At 43.0% G+C, this 20,451-nt stretch overlaps 1 protein-coding gene across 7 annotated transcripts in view; it reads right to left on the bottom strand.

Annotated features, from left to right (window-relative positions):
* Window positions 1-20,451, bottom strand: part of CD99L2 (CD99 molecule like 2) — a 130,334-nt gene that overhangs the window by 47,598 nt on the left and 62,285 nt on the right. For 5 of the 7 annotated variants that reach the window (XM_005594823.3, XM_005594822.5, XM_005594820.3 and 2 more), the window contains exon 2: window positions 16,785-16,847. In XM_005594823.3, coding sequence (XP_005594880.1) covers window positions 16,785-16,847 — 63 coding nt within the window. Of the gene's footprint in view, window positions 1-13,811; window positions 15,117-16,784; window positions 16,848-20,451 lie in introns of all 7 variants that reach the window. The other 2 variants (XR_012429795.1, XR_012429796.1) reach the window with 1 other exon arrangement.

The following is a 20,451-nucleotide window of genomic DNA, read 5'->3' on the forward strand; positions in this document are numbered from 1 at the left end:
CAAGACGTGTTTAAGTAAGATAAACTCTTGCTGCCATAAACCTGCTCTCCCGCCTCAAAGTTTGAACCAAAATATCAGAAATGGCGGGAACCAATCATAGTTAGCCAAATCGCCTTGTTCAAACACTAGCCAATCATATATCTGATTTGTATAATAACTCTATGCCCACTTTTCTTAGACTATATAACACTGCTCGGAGCTCAGTAGGGGAGCTCTCCTGCCCGTCTCGTTTCACGAGCAAGGGAGAGTTCCAGGTTCGAACCTGTAATAAAGATCCTGGCTGCTTAGCTTTGACTCTGGACGCTGGTGGTCTTCTTCGGGGAATAAACGGTCTGGGCATAACAAATGGGGGCTCGTCCGGGATTTCCCCCAAGCCCACCAGACCCCCAAGTCAATGGATCTTAATCTGTAGGTAAGCCGGCTTTGTCACTGTCTCTGTCTTTGTCTCTGTCTGTCTCCCTGAAATTTCGCGAAATCCGTAATCTGTAATCTGTATTGGTCTGTTTTATAAGTGGCATGGTCTTGGCGGACGCGCTAAAAGACAGCCACTCGGGACTGGTGGGAGACGTCCCCCAGTGCCCATCTGGGGGCCTCCATCCTTGGTTGCCCCGTCTGACTCAGGTCGGAAGTCCGACACGCACTCGCGAAGGCTCATCGTTTCTCACTGTCTGTCCGTTATTGTTAAGTGTTAAGTGTAAGCCCAAAACGAAACATAAAACCTTTTCTTCCCCTTCCAGGACCGGACCTGTCGGATACTCCCCTCTGCTTCACACTCATTTTCGTCCCTCCTTCTCTTTGTAGGAGCAGTCCAAAGATGGGCAACAACCAGAGCACGCCGCTCTCACTCCTTGTTACCAATTTTAAGGATGTGAAGGCTCGGGGGCGTAACTTAAGCGTAGAACTAAAGAAGGGAAAGCTAGTTACTTTCTGCCGTTCGGAGTGGCCCTCTTTCGGCGTAGGGTGGCCCTCCGAAGGACCTTTATGTCTCTCTATTATTACTAAAGTAAAAACTAAGATTTTCCTGCCAGGGCAGTCAGGACATCCTGATCAAATTCCTTATATTCTAGTGTGGCAAAATCTTGTGGAAGACCCACCGCCCTGGATAACTCCATTCATCCTTGAGCCTTGCAAGGTCCTAGTAATGCGACCTACAAGACAAAGGACTCCCTCTGCTCCCTCGGCCCCTGTGCTGCCAGACAGCCAGGACCCCCTAACGTTAGAACCCACACTTCCCCCACCATATCCGCACCTTATCCCGCAGGACCCAGTCCCCCAGGGTGGTGCTTCCGTAGAGGGAAACCGAGAAGCGGAAGCAGCCGAGAGCGAAAGTAACCCGGGGGGGCCGGCCGGCCGAATGCAAGGCCGCGTACTGCGGGACCAAGCTTCCCGACTCCCTGACTCCACCGTAGCCCTGCCTCTCAGAGAAATAGGATCGCTCGATGATACCGGGCTCTCCCGTCTCATGTATTGGCCTTTTTCCACTAGTGATTTATACAATTAGAAGTCCCAAAATGCTCGGTTCTCCGATAATCCCAAAGATCTAACCTCGTTGTTAGACAGTGTCATGTTTACTCACCAGCCAACCTGGGATGACTGTCAACAGCTCCTCCGAATCCTGTTCACAACGGAGGAGCGGGAAAGAATCCAAGTTGAGGCCAGAAAGCTGGTTCCAGGAGATGACGGCCAGCCAACTGCAAATCCTGACCTCATTAACGCGGCTTTTCCTTTAACCCGGCCCAGATGGGACTACAACACGGCAGAAGGTAGGGGACGACTGCTCATTTATCGCCAGACTCTAATGGCGGGTCTCCGGGCTGCAGCTCGCAAGCCCACCAATTTGGCTAAAGTATATTCTGTGTTACAAGGTAAAACAGAAAGCCCCGCTGTGTATTTAGAGAGATTAATGGAAGCTTTCAGACAGTATACCCCTATGGACCCGGAAGCACCGGAAAATCAGGCTGCGGTAGTAATGTCCTTTGTAAACCAGGCAGCATCAGATATTAGAAGAAAACTCCAGAAATTAAAAGGTTTAGAGGGAAAGCAGATTCAAGACCTCCTTCAGATGGCCCAGCGAGTTTATAATACTAGGGATACTCCAGAAGAAAAACAGTTCAAGGCAACCAAAGAAATGACCAAAGTTTTAGTAGCAGCTTTCCCCCAGGCAGGGAATGGCCAAAGCAGAAAGCAGACAAAGCAAGGCTCTAGGCAAGGATTAGAAAAGGATCAGTGTGCTTATTGCAAGGAACATGGTCACTGGATTAGAGACTGCCCAAAGAAACGGAGACCAGCTAACCCTACCTCCGTACTCGTTACCCAGGACTCTGACTAGGGAAGACGGGGTTCGGACCCCCTCCCCGAACCCAGGGTAACTTTGCAAGTGGAGAGGTCCCCAGTTCGCTTCTTGGTCAATACTGGGGCGGAACGCTCAGTCCTAACCAACCCAATTGGAAAAATATCTAAGAAAACATCCTGGGTGCATGGGGCCACAGGCATCAAAAAATACCCCTGGACAACCCAGAGGACTGTAGACTTAGGAACGGGAAAAGTCTCCCATTCCTTCCTAGTCATCCCAGAGAGCCCCTGCCCTCTACTAGGGAGGGACTTGCTGACAAAAATGGGGGCCCAAATCCACTTTGAGCCAGAAGGGCCCAAGATAACTGATTCCCAAAACAGGCCAATATCTATCCTGACTGTCACCTTAGAAGATAAGTACAGACTCCATCAAGAGCAAAAGCCCCCCGATCAGGAAATTGACTCTTGGCTCCAGCGTTTCCCTGAAGCGTGGGCAGAAACTGGGGGCTTAGGGCTAGCTAAACATCGACCTGCCATATTTGTGGAAGTTAAGCCAGGGACGGACCCGATTCGGGTTCGGCAATATCCTATGCCCCTGGAGGCAAGAGAAGGAATTACGCCCCATATCCGCCGACTCCTAGACCAGGGAGTCCTACGGGCTTGCCACTCATCCTGGAATACTCCACTGTTACCTGTTCGTAAACCCAACAGTACGGACTACAGGCCAGTACAGGATTTAAGAGAAGTTAATAAAAGGGTCATGGACATACATCCCACTGTGCCCAATCCATACACCCTTCTGAGTGCTTTACATCCCGAAAAACAGTGGTATACCGTTCTTGATCTAAAAGATGCTTTCTTCAGCCTTCCTCTGGCTCCCAAAAGTCAAGGACTCTTTGCATTTCAATGGACGGATCCTGAGAGGGGCATCAACGGTCAGCTAACATGGACCAGGCTGCCACAAGGGTTCAAGAACTCGCCAACCCTGTTCAATGAAGCCCTTCATGAAAATCTGGGTGAGTACCGGCGGCAATACCCTGAAATAACTCTTTTGCAATATGTTAATAATCTCTTAATAGCAGCCAGATCCCCGGAAACTTGTGTTCAAGGGACTGAGGACCTCTTAAAAACTCTGGGGGAGCTAGGCTACCGAGCCTCAGCAACAAAGGCTCAGATCTGCAAGTCGGAGGTAACTTATCTGGGGTACCTATTAAAAGGGGGGCAACGCTGGCTAACCAAAGCCCGAAAGGAAACAGTCCTACGCATCCCTAGACCCCAGTCGACACGGCAAGTGAAAGAATTCCTGGGGTCGGCAGGGTTCTGTAGGTTATGGATACCCGGATTTGCTGAGTTAGCCAAGCCCCTATACCAGGCAACAAAGGAACGGCAGCCCTTCAACTGGACGGAAGAGGCTGAGCTGGCCTTTCAACAAATCAAAACTGCCTTGTTATCAGCCCCCGCGCTGGGGCTCCCTGATGTCTCCAAGCCCTTCCACTTATACGTAGATGAAAGTAAGGGTGTTGCAAAAGCCGTGTTAACACAGTACCTAGGCCCCTGGCAGAGGCCAGTTGCCTATTTGTCAAAAAAAATTAAATTCAGTGGCTGCTGGCTGGCCACCCTGCCTGCGGATAATCGCGGCAACCGCCCTAATGGTCCAAGACGCTGATAAACTTATCATGGGGCAAGAGTTGCGCGTTATAATCCCGCATGCCATTGAAGGCGTCCTCCGGCAGCCGCCGGACCGATGAATGAGTAACGCCCGGCTCACCCACTATCAAGGACTGCTGTTAAACCCCCTCAGAATAACTTTTCTGCCCCCAACCTCTTTAAACCCTGCTTCACTGCTGCCAAATCCAGACTTGGACGCCCCGTTCCATGAGTGCACTGAGATACTGGCTCAGGTGCATAGGGTGCGGGAGGACCTGCAAGATCGTCCGCTCCCCGACACAGAACTCACCTGGTTCACTGATGGCAGCAGCTACGTCCACCAAGGCCAGCGGTATGCAGGAGCGGCTGTAACGTCAGAGACTGAGGTAATCTGGGCGGAACCCTTGCCTCCAGGGACATCGGCCCAAAGAGCCGAACTGATAGCCCTCACACAGGCCCTCACCCTAGGGGCAGAGAAAAAACTAACAGTATACACGGATAGCCGCTATGCTTTCGCTACTGCGCACATACATGGGGCCATCTACAGAGAAAGGGGACTATTAACAGCTGAAGGCAAAGAAATAAAAAACAAGCAAGAGATCCTAGCTCTATTAACTGCTTTGTAGAAACCAAAAAAATTGGCTATCGTACATTGCCCTGGGCATCAGAAACCAATTACGCCAATTGCTCGAGGCAACTTCTTAGCCGACCAAACCGCAAGGAGCATAGCTAAAGCTCCCAGTCAGCTCCTCGCGCTCCAGCTCCCCGATCCTGGCCCGCGAAATTTGCCATGTTTTCCCGACTATACCAAACAGGATCGCGAATGGATGAACACGCTTCCCCTAAAACAGGTTAAAAATGGGTGGTAGACTGATATAAATGACCAAACCATCCTACCAGAAAAATTAGGACGGCAGGTGTTGAAACACATCCACCGGACAACCCACCTGGGTGCCCGGCGAATGATGGACTTAATCAGGCACGCCAAGTTTAGAATCAGGCGCATAGCTGAACTGGCCAGCGATGTCACAACAAATTGCAAAGCCTGCCAACTAAACAACGCTTGCCCCCAAACCCAGACCACCGCAGGAATTAGGTGTAGAGGAACTAGGCCTTTACTGAGATAAAGCCTGGAAAATATGGGTATCAGTACTTACTTGTCTTTGTAAATACTTTTTCAGGATGGACAGAAGCGTTCCCAACTAAAAAAGAAACTGCTCAGGTTGTAGCAAAGAAAATTTTGGAAGAAATCCTCCCCAGGTATGGCTTTCCCGTCCAAATAGGGTCAGACAATGAACCAGCCTTCGTTGCTAAGGTAAGTCAGGATTTGGCTTCCATTCTTGGGGCAAATTAGAAATTACATTGTGCTTATAGGCCCCAAAGCTCAGGACAGGTAGAAAGGATAAATCGGACTCTGAAGGAAACCTTAACTAAATTAACCATGGAGACTGGCGCTAATTGGGTAGTACTTCTCCCCTACGCTCTGTTCCGGGCCCGAAATACCCCTTACAGACTGGGCCTCACACCATATGAAATCATGTATGGCAGACCCCCACCCCTGGTCCCCAGTCTAAAAGATAACTTACTCAAACCTAAAACTGAAAATGTCTCTGAGCTCCTGTTCTCCTTACAAGCCTTACAGAAAATTCACCAGGAAATTTGGCCCAGACTACGAAAACTGTACGAGGCAGGACCTCCGCCGACGCCTCATCCGTTCCAGCCGGGAGACTGGGTCCTAGTCAAGCGCCACCGGCAAGAAACTCTTCAACCCAGGTGGAAAGGACCACTGCAAGTACTCCTGACTACTCCCACCGCTCTCAAAGTAGAAGGCATCGCTTCGTGAATCCACTACACACACGTCAAACCAGTGAACCCAACATCCGACCTTCTCGAGCCGTCTGGAGCACCGGTTACATGGACTGTAGACAAAGCTAAGAACAATCCCTTAAAGCTAACCCTGCACCGTCACCCACATAGCCGTAACCATGTCTAGCTTGCCTATGCTTTTATGCCTTATACATCTGACTCTCCTAACTGCTGCGCCGTCTAATCCCTATGTCTGGAGGTTCTGGCTCTATGAGAACAAAACTCACCCCAGGGAAACCCCCCAAGCGGGTAAACTGCTAGCTAGTGCAGACTGCCCCCCCTCCGGGTGCAATACTCCAATTTACCTCAATTTCACTAATTTCCAAATTGCCCAACCGGGAATACCCATAATTTGTTTTGAATATAATCAGACTGAATATAATTGTAAGAATTATTGGTAGCACCAGAATGCAGGTTACCCATACCACTATTGTAAAATGCACTCAGCCAGGGTATGGGACGAATACCCGAGAAAGTCTAACCTCCTCAGGACTCGCTACCCGACAGGGACTCCCAACATATTCACTTGAATAATAACAGATCCAGGGCACTCCCGGTGGACATCGCCCCAACATGGGGCAGTCTACTACGATGCCAGTAGTAGCTGGCCTAGTAGCCACCTGTACTTGTGGCGGAGTCTAGTCCAGATTCAACCCTTAATCCATACACAAATCCACAGACAGGAAACCAAGCTATCACAAGACTTGCAGCCCTTCTCCTGGCTAACCCTATTACAAGAAGGGCTAGCATTCGCCAACCTCACCGGTTTAGGCGACCTGTCCTCTTGCTTTATGTGTGCAACCTTAGGAAGACCACCATTAACCGCTGTTCCCCTTTCCTCCCCACCCACAAACTATATGCCAGATTCTAATTCATCAACAGTTGCAATACCTGATGTAGCCCTGTACCGTGACCCATACCAAGAGAAATACCCCTACTGTTATTCAGCATTTAGTAGCAGCCTCTGCAACCAGACGGCTACATACCCTAATAGCCCCATACGTGCTCCCCCTGGTGTGTTCTTCTGGTGTAATATAACTCTGTTAAAAACTCTGTCCAAAAGCATCTCTGACGGACAGTTGTGCATCCCTGTTACACTAGTTCCCCGACTGACTCTGCTGACCCCGGCAGAGTTCATAGGCTGGGCAGGGACTGCCCCAACTGAAACTGCGCGACATAGACGAGCAGTTTTTCTACCACTAATTGCCGGAATATCCTTAACCACCTCTGTCGTCGCAGCGGGGTTAGCAGGAGGGGCCCTACAACACTCCATAATAGAAAACGACAAGCTGTTACAACAGTTCTCTGTTGCTATGGAAAACTCCGCCTATTCCCTAGCCTCCCTTCAGCGGCAGCTCACCTCCCTAGCACAGGTCACCCTTCAAAACCGCAGAGCCTTAGACTTACTCACGGCTGAGAAAGGAGGTACCTGTATGTTCCTCAAAGAAGAATGCTGTTTCTATATAAATGAGTCAGGGTTAGTTGAGGAAAGAGTCCAACGCCTACACAAACTAAGCTTAGAAATAAAAAAGCAACAATTCACTACAGCCGCTAACAATTGGTGGAGCTCTTCAATGTTTTCCCTTCTGGCACCCCTTTTAGGCCCCCTAATGTCTTTACTACTTCTATTCACTATAGGCCCCGTGTGGTAAATAAAATTTTACAATTTGTCAGAGAAAGGTTTAATACCATCCAACTAATGGTCCTCCGTAGCCATCACCGGCCTCTCCTGCACCCAGAAAGTGAGGCTATATTATAAGACTCTGGAAATCCAAGATTGGACATCCAGTTACTTATGAGAAGGGGGAAATGAAAGGACACAAAGATAGATGTGTACCCGCCCCCCACCCGCTACACCCTTGTTCTGCTCTCTAATCTTTGCACATACCAGAGATTTCGTAAGTTCTGTGAGTACCTGGTTTTCTGCACGTACCAGAGATTTTGTTTTGCACATACCAGAGATTTTGTAAGTTCTGAGGCAAGGTCACAAGACGTGTTTAAGTAAGATAAACTCTTGCTGCCATAAACCTGCTCTCCCGCCTCAAAGTTTGAACCAAAATATCAGAAATGGTGGGAACCAATCATAGTTAGCCAAATCGCCTTGTTCAAACACTAGCCAATCATATATCTGATTTGTATAATAACTCTATGCCCACTTTTCTTAGACTATATAACACTGCTCGGAGCTCAGTAGGGGAGCTCTCCTGCCTGTCTCGTTTCACGAGCGAGGGAGAGTTCCAGGTTCGAACCTGTAATAAAGATCCTTGCTGCTTAGCTTTGACTCTGGACTCTGGTGGTCTTCTTCGGGGAATAAACGGTCTGGGCATAACAGAATCAACACCAATTAACCTCAAACTCTTCAAATAAGTAAATAAACAAACAAACCAAGACAAGGGAACACTTCCTAACTCATTCTATGAGGCCAGTAGTATGTTAATACCAAAGTCAGACAAATACACACAAAAACTACAGAATATAGTTATGAATGTAGAGGTAAAAATCCTCTTACGAATGTAGAGGCAAAAATCCTCAATAAAATACTAGCAAACCAAAACTAGCACCATATTAGGACTGATCATGACCAAGAGGGGTTTATCTCAGGAACGTAAGGGTAGTTCAACATAGTAAAATCAATCAATGTACTATCCCATATTAATAGAATGGAAGGAGAAAGAAAAACAGGATTACCTCCATTGATGCAGAAAAGGCATTTAATGAAAGTCAACCACTATTTCATGATAAAAACACTCAATAAATTAGGAATAGAAGAGAATTTCCCATTTTGTTCTGCTTACTGCTAAAAAGCACATACAGAGTCTACTCTGTATGTGTTTTTTAGTGATAATTAGGCTATTGGATTTTTAAAAGCATTTAGATGGTTTATTTTGGCCTCATCTGTTAACTTCCTGGAAATAAAAGAGAATTTCCTCAACCTGATAAAGGGCATCTGAAAAATCTGCAATTGACAGCATACTTAAAGGTGAAAGACTGAAAGCTTTCTTCCTAGAATCAGCACTTAACCACTCCTATTCAACACTGTAATGGAAGTTCTAACTAGAGCAATTAGTCAAGAAAAAGAAAGAAACTCTCTGAGATTAGAAAGGAAGAAGTCCAACTATCTCTATTCACAGATGCTATGATTTCATATATAGAAAACCCTCAAGAATCCACACCAATTAAAAACTATTAAAGCTAATGAGTTCAGCAAAGTTGCAAGATATAAGATCAATACATGAAAATCAGCTGTATTTCTATACACTAGCAATGATCAATACAAAGAGCAAAAGAAGAAAACAATTTCATTTATAATAGCAATAAAAAGAATAAAACCGTTAGAAATAAATTTAACCAAGGAAGTATAATGTACACTAAAAGTTACAACACCCTGTTAAAAAAATTAAAGACCTAAATTAATGGAATGAAATCCTACATCCATAGATTACAAGACTCAATACTGTTAAAGTGGCAATATTTTCCAAATTAATCTGCAGATCCTGTGCAATCTCCATCAAAATACCAACTGCCTTTTGTGCAGAAATGGACAAGCTAATCCTAATATCCATATGGAATTGCGTGGGACCCTAAATAGCCAAATCAATCTTAAGAGCAAAACAGAAGGAGTCACACCTCTCAATTTCAAAACTTACTACAAAGCTACAGTAACCAAAATACCGTGGAACTAGCTTAAGAATACACATATAGACCAATGTTACAGGATTGAGAGTCTAGAAGTAAACCCTCATATTTATGGTCAATTGATTTTCAACAGGATGCTAACACCATTCAATGGAGAAAGGACAGTCTTTTCAACAAATGGTGCTCAGACAGCTGGATAACCATAGGCTAATGAAACTGGACCCATACTTCTCACCATATACAAAAATTAACTCAAATGGACCAAACATCTAAACATAAGAACTAAAACCACTCTTAGAAGAAAACATATGCGTAAATCTTCATGACCTTTGATTTGGCAATGGATACTTAGCAATTACATGCAAAGCACGGGCAACAAAAGAAAAAACAGATAAATTACACATTAACCAAAATTTAAAATTTTTGTGCATCTAAGAACATTATCAAGAAAGTGAAAAGACGACCTACAAAATGGGAGAAAATTTGCAAATCATATGTATGATAAATGTACAAAGAGATCATTAGCCATTAGTCTTCAGGGAAATGCAAATGAAAACCACAATGAGGTCCCACCTCACACCCACCAGGATGGCTTTCATTTAAAAAAAAAAAAACAAGTTGGCAAGGATGTAGATACATTGGAACCCTCATACATTACTGATGGGAATGTAAAATGCTTCAACCACCGTAGAAAACAATTTGGCAGTTCCTCAAAAAGTTAAACAGAATGACCATAGTAACCAGAAATTCTACTCCTAGGTATATATCAAAAAGAATTTAAAACAGGTATCCAAACAAGTACGTGTATATAGCATGTTCACAGTAACATTATTCACAAGCCAAGAGGTGGAAACAACCAAATGTCCATCAACTGATGAGTGGATAAACAAAATTGTGGTATGTCTACACAATGGAGTATTACTTTGCCATAAAAAGGAATGAAGTACTGATACACGCTACAACATGGAAGTGCCTCCAACACATTACGCTACACAAAAGAAGCCAGGCACAAAAGGCTACATGCTGTCCAGTTCCATTTATATAAAATATCCAGGATAAGGCCGGGCGCGGTGGCTCAAGCCTGTAATCCCAGCACTTTGGGAGGCCGAGGCGGGTGGATCACGAAGTCAGGAGATCGAGACCATCCTGGCTAACATGGTGAAACCCCGTCTCTACTAAAAATACAAAAAACTAGCCGGGCGTGGTGGCGGGCGCCTGTAGTCCCAGCTACTTGGAGGCTGAGGCAGGAGAATGGCGTAAACCCGGGAGGCGGAGCTTGCAGTGAGCCGAGATCGCGCCACTGCACTCCAGCCTGGGTGACACAGCGAGACTCCGTCTCAAAAAAAAAAAAAAAAGAAAAAAGAAAATTAACTGACCGTAAATATAAAGGTTTATTTTCAGATTCTCAATTCTGTCCCATTGACCTATGTGATGCCAGTACCACACAGTCTTAATTACAGTACCAAATAGTTCCACACAGTCTTGATTACTTGTGCAGTTCTGCCCTGCAATGCCCAGTTTCTGGAAAAGTCTCATTTCTCTGAAGATCTGCAGGTGCCATTCAAGAGAGAGCAGTGCCTACATGCATGTGGAATCAGTTGTTCTGCCAGAGCCTGAGCTTGCATTGATGTAGAACAAAAAATGTTCAATTTATGCACATTTTTAGAAACTATTAACTACAGATTTTCACGTTGTAAGTCTTTAAATGGGATTTCTTATTCGTAATTGAGATGAGAAGAGTCTACTTATCAAGGACTAAGAATAGTAGGTCAACTTCATCAAAACAGTTAGCTCCTAAAATAAAGAGACCCATTTCTGTGAAGACTTTCTCAAAATGACAAACTCAGAAAAAATTCTTAGCTGCTCAGCAAATGCTTCCCGCAATATGGCACTCTGACCAGGAGTGATTCTCTGTAATATTGTGCTGTACCGAAACAGTAAACAAAACAGGGTGGGTTCCCCCAGGTGTGGTTTAATAATGGTAACTGCTTGGTCTGAATGTATATGTGCCCCCCACCCAGCCCCAAATTCATGTTGAAACTTAATCCCCATACTGATGGTATTAAAAGGTGAGGACTTTGGGGAGGTGATTAGGTCACAAAGGGCACCATTCTCACAAAAGGGATTAGTGCCCCAATAAAAGAGGTTTGAGGTAGCCCTTTTGCCCCTTCTGCCATGTGAGAACACAGCTAAAAGGCACCATTTATGAAGCAGAAAGCAGCCCTCACCAGACACTGAATATGCCAGCACCTTGATCTTGGACTTCCCAGCCTCCAGAGCTATGAGCAATATATTTCTGTTACTTATAAATTATCTAGTCAAAGGCATTTTGTTATGGCAGCACAAATGGACTAATACAGGGCCCATGGTATTCCCAGGGAATGGGGACATTCATAAGAAGTTTTATTTGGCAGAATCAGAAGTGTGTTCCCCCATGAGATGATTACACACACAGAGAGAAAGGAAGAGATAGTGAGAGTGGTGGAGGACTCTGAAAGCAACATGGATGAGCCTTGAAAACATTACACTAAGTGAAAGCAGATAAACATAAAGTCCACATATTGAATGATTCCAATGATATGAAATATTCAGAATAGGGAAGTCCATGGAGACAGAAAGAGATGAGTGGTTGCTTGGGGGTGAAGGGTAGAAACAAGAAGAATTAGGGGATTGGGAAGTGATAGGTAAAGGATACAGTGTTTCTTTTTGAAGTAATAAAAGTGTTCTAAAACAGACTGTAGTGATGGTTGTGCAACCCTGTGAATATACTAGTAAGATCCTGCATGATCTGTCCCCTGACAACTTCTGTCTTTTCTCCAGCATTCTCCAAACTCCAGCCACACAGGCTGCCTTCCAGGCCACAGAGTAAACCTGGCTCTTTTCTGCCTCAGAACTCTTACAACTGATCTCTTGGCCTCGAAGACTCCTTCCTCACTTCCTTGCACATTACCTCTCCTCAGAGATGCCTTCACCACTTAATTTAAAGTAACTGCCCCTAATCTTGGGCCCTTGCTATCCCATCACCCTCTTGAATTTGGTTGAAAGTACTCAGCAATATCTGAAAATATTTTAGGTACTGTATGTCTCCTTCCAGAGAAAACAATTCATAAGGGCACTGACCTCTTCCACATTGTTAGGTCTAGCACCTAGCAGCAAGCCGGCACTCAAAAAACATTGGTGAATAAATAAATAAAGGCCATTTATGATACGATCTCTGGCCTAGGTGGTTCAGGGATTTTTAAAACAAGCAGAGGAATGCACAACGTGCAGAGAAGAACATTCTCTGCAAGATAAGTATCTGGACCAAGGTGAGGTAGAGAGGCCTATCTCTTTGAAACTTCAGTTATGAGAAATATAAGCTAAGATAGAAAAAAGGGTGGCAGCATGATGTGGTCTTGTGGGCTGTCATTCAGCCACATACATCACATACAGGTGGTTCTAGAGGTTCCCAGACACACTGGCTGATGGGTGCTGATGAGGAAGATCAGATGGGCCAACACAAGACTCAAAAAGGGATTTTATATATTAAAAAGTCCCTGTCGATTGGAGGTATGATATGCTGAGATTTAAAAAGTTCCCATCAAGAAGTTAACACCTTTATTGAAAGTCTATTTATACTTATCAAATTTGTTTTGATTTTTGGTCCTGTTTGTTTTGGAGATGTTAAATGATTTCATTAAAACCATCACTGCTAATACATTAAGTGTATTTATTTTCCTGAGGATCTTAGAGGCCACCTGCATGCAGAGGACAGCATGAACGCCCAGGAAAGACCTGATAATGCCCAAACTGCTCACCTCATACCGTACACAAAAATTAACTTCTAAGAGATTTATACTTCTAGGTCTATGATCAATTTGGAGTTAATTTTTGTGTATGGTGTGAGGTAACGGTCCAACTTCATTCTTTTGCATGTGGATATCCTATGGTCCTAAGCAATATTTGTTGAAGACTGTTCTTTTCATTTGAATAGGTCTTGGCACCTTTGTCAAAAATCAACTGACCATAGATCTAAGGGTTTACTTCTAGACTCGCAGTTCTATTCCATTGATCTCTAGACAGTAGTCTACTATCTTGATAATTTTGGTCTATAGTCAGTGCCGCAATTGATAAGTGTAAGTTCTCCATCTTTTTCTTATTTTTCAAGATTGCTTTGGCTATTCTGAGTCTTTTGAATTTCCATATGAATTTGAGCGTCAGCTTATCCACTTCTGCAAAAAATCCATCTGGGATTTTGTCAGGAATTGTGTTGAGTCTGTCACTCGATTTAGGTCTGCTTGACTCTTACACCAGAGGTCCAGCCACAGTCAGTCCTTCCAATCAAGTCAGTCAAAGAACAACAGTAAGGCTAATGCTTACTGAGCACTCACCTTGTTCCAAGGACTGTGCTGAGTGCTTCACATGGCTCCTCCCATGTCATCCTTACAATGATCCTAGGAGGCAGGGCTTCTTATTATCTTCATGTAAGAGATAAGGAAACTGAGGTGCAGACAAGTCAGGTGACTTACCCAAGGTGACAGTTCACAAGTGGCAGAGGTAAGGTTTCGACCCAAGAAGTCTGACTCCAAAGCCCTTGACTTTCTCAACTCAATATATAATACAAAGAGATCTTAATAAACCCATTTTTAAAAGGCAAGCAATCTGGCAGAAAAATGGGGGAAGAATGTGAAAATTTACCAAAGAGGCAAATGCAAATAGCCAGTAAATATATGATGCTCCATATGACTACAATCAGGAGAATGCATAATAAGCAATGAGATATTGGTAAAATATTTTTTATTGATAAAATTCAGTGTTGGCGTGGGTCTGGGAAAACAGGTACTATTATAACAACATCAGTAACAGTGCATAATGGCAAATCCACTTTGGAGAGCAATTTGGCAGAGTTTTTTATAATATAAAATACACATATCTTTGGTCCTAGCAGTCACACTGCACTTGGGCACAAAGAACATGGACAAGAATGTCCGCTGTAGCCCTATTTGTAATTGCATAAAAATGAAATAAACCACGTGTCTGCCAGTAAGGAAATGGCAATATGGGTCATGGCCAAATCCATACCACTGGAACGCTGGTTCCACAAGGTTTGGTTTGTGTGTGATTTGTTCATGGCTGTAGCCCCAAAGCCTAAAACAGTAACTGATAACACAGCTGGCACTCAGACATTTACTGAATGCATACTATGGTATACCATGCAGTGGTAAAACGAATAAGGGGTGTGTGTGTGTGTGTGTGTGTGTGTGTATATATATATATATGCACACAAATATGTATGTGTGTATATACTATATACCTATAAATATATATTTCCTTATTTGGAAAAAGGATCTCTGCAGATGTAATTAAGTGAAAGATCTCAAGATGAGATCATCCTGGATTATCTAGGTGGGCCTTCAGCCCACTAACAAGCATCTTTGTAAGAGAAAGAAGAGAGACACAGAAAGGGGAATACCGTGTGACAATAGAGGCAGAGATTGGAGTGACGCAACCACAAACCAAGGAACACCTAGAGCCACCAGAAGTGGGGAAAGTCAAGGAAAGATTCTTCCCTAGAGCCTTCAGAGAGAATGTGGCCCAACCAACACCTTGATGTAGAACCTCTAGCATCCAGAACTGTGAGAGAATAAAGTTCTGTTGTTTTAAGCCATCCAGTTTGTGGTACTTTCCTAAGGCAGCTGGAAAAAAACCAACATAGACATGTTCTCTAAGGACTTCAATACACATTAAATGAAAGAGCCTCACATCTGTAACATTAAAAAACAAAAAACCCACCAATTTCTATCTATAGATGTACATAACAGCATTGAAAACTAATTGGGATCAACATGCCCCAAACTGACTACAGTAGTTCTCACGGAAGTAGAAGGGAGAAGGGTCAACGGAGACCGTGGCTTTACTTTATAAGTAGTTATCATTTTTTGAAAGAATGGTTTAAGGAGGCCGGGCGTTGTGGCTCACACCTGTAATCCCAGCACTTTGGGAGGCCGAGGCGGGCGGATTGCCTGAGCTCAGGAGTTTGAGACCAGCCTGGGCAACACGGGGAAATCCCCTCTACTAAAATACAAAAAACTAGCTGGGCATGGCGGTATGCGCCTGTAGTCCCAGCTACTCGGGAGGCTGAGGCAGGAGAATTGCCTGAACCCGGGAGGGGGAGGTTGCAGTGAGCCAAGATTGCACTACTGCACTCCAGCCCGGGTGACAGAGCGAGACTCTGTCTCCAAAACAAACAAACAAATAAATAAATAAATAAATAAAGTTAAAAAATGAAAGGAAAAAAAGGAAAATTGATAACAAAGCTTAGCGTTTGAGAAACTACACAGACTCCATTTTAAGAAAAGCCATGACTAGGTGTGGTGGCTAATGCTCATAATCTCAGCATTTTGGGAGGGCAAAGTGGGAGAATCACTTAAGGCCAGGAGTTCAAGACCAGCTTGGGCAACACAGTGAGATTCTGTCTCCACAAAAAAAATTTAAAAATTAGCCAGATGTGGTAGCACACACCTATAGTCCCAGCTACTTGGAAGGCTGGGATGGGAGGATCACTTGAGCCTAGGAGTTTATGGCTATAGTAAAGCTAAGATGGTGCCACTGCACTCCAGCTTGGGCAACAGAGCAAGACCCTGTCTCAAAAAAAAAAAAAAAAAAAAAAAAAAAAAAAAAAGCCATTATAAAATCAATCTAAAAGGGGAAACAAATCTTTTATTCACTTTAAAGTAACTTTTTTTCTGAGTTAAGGAAGACAGCCCTTGGAGGCCATTGCTGGTATGTCACACCAGTAGGGGCTATGACTTGAGCTACAGAAAATGATATATCAGTTATCACACATTGTTAGGTATTTTTAACAAAGGATTTAAATATTTGAATTTTATTTTAAATAATATAACTATCCATTTCTTTTCTTTCTTTTTTTTTTTCCTTTTTTTTTTTTTTTTTTTTTTTGAGACAGAGATCTCGCTTCATCATCCAGGCTGGAGTGTAATGGTGCGATCTCGGCTCACTGCAACCTCCACCTCCCGGGTTCAAGCAATTCTCCTGCCTCAGCCTCCCGAGTAGCTGGGATTACAGGCATGCACCAACACACCCGGCTAATTTTGTATTTTTAGTGGAGACGGGGTTTCACCAGGTTGGCCAGGCTGGTCTCGAACTCCCAACCTCAAGTGATCCTCCCGCCTTGGTCTCCCAAAGTGATGGGATTACAGGCATGAGCCACTGTGCCCAGCCACTATCCATATTTCATCTGATGAAGTAAAATATATTGTTTTTCTTGCGCATATATTCTGAGTGGACGATACACATTAATCACTGTTGTTTGTTTTTAATAGTTTGTTTGATCTACTACTCACGCTTTATTGAGGAAGTTTCTTTCACTGCATCCTCCAGGTTAAAATCATCAAAGTCCCCAGATCCTAAAAGTTAAAAAAAAAAAAAATTAAACTATCTTTGCATAAAATAAAGTAATAATGAAATACTCCCTAGAAATGGTCATTTCCCTTTAGAAAGTGAAGGAATAACAAAAGGTATTCCATGCAAATAAAAACCCAAAGTGAGTGGTGGTAGCTATACTTATATCAGACAAAATAGAGGTCAGTATTGTTAGCAAACTAATATAGGAACAGAAAACCAAGTACCACATGTTCTCACTTATAAGTGGGACTAAACGATGAGAACACATGAACACATAGAAGGGAACAACACATACTGGGGCCTATTGGAGGGCAGAGGGTAGGAGGGGGAGAGGATGAGGAAAAATAACCAATGGGTACTAGGCTTATTACCCAGGTGAGGAAATAATCTGTACAACAAACCCCCATGATACAAGTTTACCTATATAACAAACCTGCACATGTATCCCTGAACTGAAAATAAAAGTAAAAAAAAAAATAATCGATTTTTAAAGTCAAAAACTGTAAAAGGAGACAAAGGAGGTCATTATATGCTAAAGGGGTCAATTCATTAAGAAAGTATAACAATTGTAAATATATACACACCCAACATTGAAGCACCTAAATATACAGAGCAAATATTAATAGACTTCAGTCTACTGAGTAGTAAACTTAACCAAGGAGGTAAAAGACCCATACCTCCTAACCTGTACCTTGAAAACTATAAAACAATGATGAAAAATTAAAAAGACAAATGAAAATATATTCCATGTTCGTGTATTAGAAGAATATTGTTAAAATGTCTATACTGACCAAAGTGATCTACAGATACCATGTAATTTTTAATCAAAATTCCAATGTCATTTTTCACAGAAATGGAAAAAACAATTCTAAAATTTGTATGGAACCAGAAATGACCCCCAATAGCCAAAGCAATCTTGAGCAAAATGCGCAAAGCTGGAGGCATCACACTTCTTGATTTCAAAATATATTGTAAAGCTATTGTAATCAAAACAGCATGGTACTGGCATAAAAACAGACACATCAACTAATGGAACAGGATAGAAAGCACCAAAATCAAATCAAATATTTACAGTTAATTGATCTCCAACAATGACAGTCTCTTCAGTAAATGATGTAGGGAAACTGGATATCTACATGCGGAAGAATGAAACTGGACCCCTATCTCATACCATATACAAAAATTAACTCAAAATGAATAAAAGACTTAAACGCAAGACCTGAAACTGCAAAGCTACTAGAAAAAAACACAGGGAAAAAGTTCCACAACATTAGTCTGGGCAACCACTTCCTAGATAAGACTCCAAAAGCACAGACAACAAAAGTGAAAGTAGACAAATGAGACTGAATGAAACTAAAAACTTTCTGCACAGCAAAGGAAACAACAGAGTAAAAAGACAACCCATGGATTGGGAGAAAATATTTGTAAACCATACGTCTGAAAAGGGGTTAATATCCAAAATATATAAGGAATTCAACTCAATAGCAAGAAAACAAATAACCCAGTTAAAAATGGGCAAAGGAGCTTCTCAAAAGAAGAGATATGAATGGCCAACAGGTATATGAAAAAATGCTCAATATCTGTAATCATCAGGGAAACACAAATTAAAACCAAAATGTGGGCCGGGCGTGGTGGCTCATGCCTGTAATCCCAGCACTTTGGGAAGCCGAGGCAGGCAGATCACGAGGTCAAGAGATTGAGACCATCCTGGCCAACATGGTGAAACCCCGTCTCTACTAAAAATACAAAAATTAGCTGGGCGCAGTGACATGCGCCTGTAGTCCCAGCTACTCGGGAGGCTGAGGCAGGAGAATCTCTCGAACCAGAGATGCAGAGGTTGCACTGAGCTGAGATCTCACCACTGCATTCTAGCCTGGTGACAGAGTGAGACACCGTCTCAAAAAACAAAACCAAACAAAAACAAAAACAAACAAAAATGTGATGTCATCTTACATCTGTTAGAATGGCTATTATCAAGAAGACAAATTATATTTGTTGGTGAGGATATGGAGAAAGGGAACACTTGCACATATTGTTAGGAAAGTAAATTAGTATAGCCATTTCGGAGAATGGTATGGAGGTTCCTTAAAAAAACAAAAAATAAAATTATCATATAATTCAGAAATCAATCCCAGTTCTGTGCATGCATTAATATCCAAAGGAATGCCAGGCGTGGTGGCTCTCGCCTGTAATCCCAGCACTTTGGGAGGCCGAGGCGGGCGGATCATGAGGTCAGGAGATCGAGACCATCCTGGCTAACACGGTGAAACCCCGTCTCTACTAAAAATATAAAAAATTAGCCAGGCGTGGTGGTGGGCGCCTGTAGTCCCAGCTACTCAGGAGGCTGAGGCAGGACAAAGGCGTGAACCCGGGAGGCGGAGCTTGCAGTGAGCCGAGATCGCACCACTGTGCTCCAGCCTGGGCAACAGAGCGAGACTCTGTCTCAAAAAAAAAAAAAAAAAAAAAAAAAACCCAAAAGAATTGAAATCACTATTTTGAAGAGCTATATGTACTCCCATGTTCATTTTGGTTTTATTTACACTAGTGAAGGTATGGAAGCAACCTAAGTGCCCATCAACAAATGAATGGATAAAGAAAATGTGGTACATATATAAACGGAGTACTATACATCCTTTAAAAAGAAGGAAATTGTGTCATTCATGACAATGTGGATGGAACTGAAGGACATCATGCTAAGTGAAATAAGCCACGCACAGAAATACAAATATTGTATGATCTCACTTAGATGTGGAATCTAAAAAAGTTGATCTCACAGAAACAGTAGAAAGGTAGCTAACCAGAGGCTGAGGGGAGGGAGAGGTATGGGGAAAGGGAAAGTGTTGATTAAAGAATACAAAGCTTCAGTTAGACAAGAGGAATTAAGTTTTAGCAACCTACTGCACTGCATAGTGACCACAATTAATAATAATGTATTATATACTTTTTAATTGCTAATAGACTTTTACCATTCTCACTACAACAAAATAAGCTTGTGAGATAATGGATATGTTAGTTAGTTTGAATGAATCTTACTACAATATATACACAGACCAAAACATCACATTGTATCCTATAAATACATACAAAGATTATTTGTCAATTAAAAATAAATGTTAAAAATGATTTTTATTAGCCAGGCATGGTGGTGCACGCCTGTAGTCCCAATTACTTGGAAGGCTGAGGAAGGAGGATCACTGGAGGCTAGAAGTTTGAGGTTATAGTGAGTTATGACTGTGTATTGCTCTCTAGCATGGGCGACAGAGTGAGGCCCTGTCTGTAAAAAAAAAAAAAAATGATAACAAAACAAAGATTTAAAAATTTGTCTTTGTATGAAACAAAATAATACTGAAATTCTCTCCTGAAATGTTCATGGTCCTTTAGACAGTGTCATGAATGTAACTCCACAAAAGGGAAATCTGTCAAAGCCACCCAAAGATATACTGAGCTGATAGCCTTCCTCAACCTATCTATCCCTATCAAAAATAAAAATAAAAAAATAAAAACAAAACAAAACCCCAAGCTTCAGTCCACTAGAATGTTGAAGGCTCAGGTGTTTGGAACATGAAGTACTATCTCACAGAAAACCTTCTCCATAGAGAAGTAAGA

The sequence above is a fragment of the Macaca fascicularis genome, chromosome X (assembly GCF_037993035.2).
Source record: "Macaca fascicularis isolate 582-1 chromosome X, T2T-MFA8v1.1".
In the NCBI taxonomy this organism is placed as follows: domain Eukaryota; kingdom Metazoa; phylum Chordata; class Mammalia; order Primates; family Cercopithecidae; genus Macaca; species Macaca fascicularis.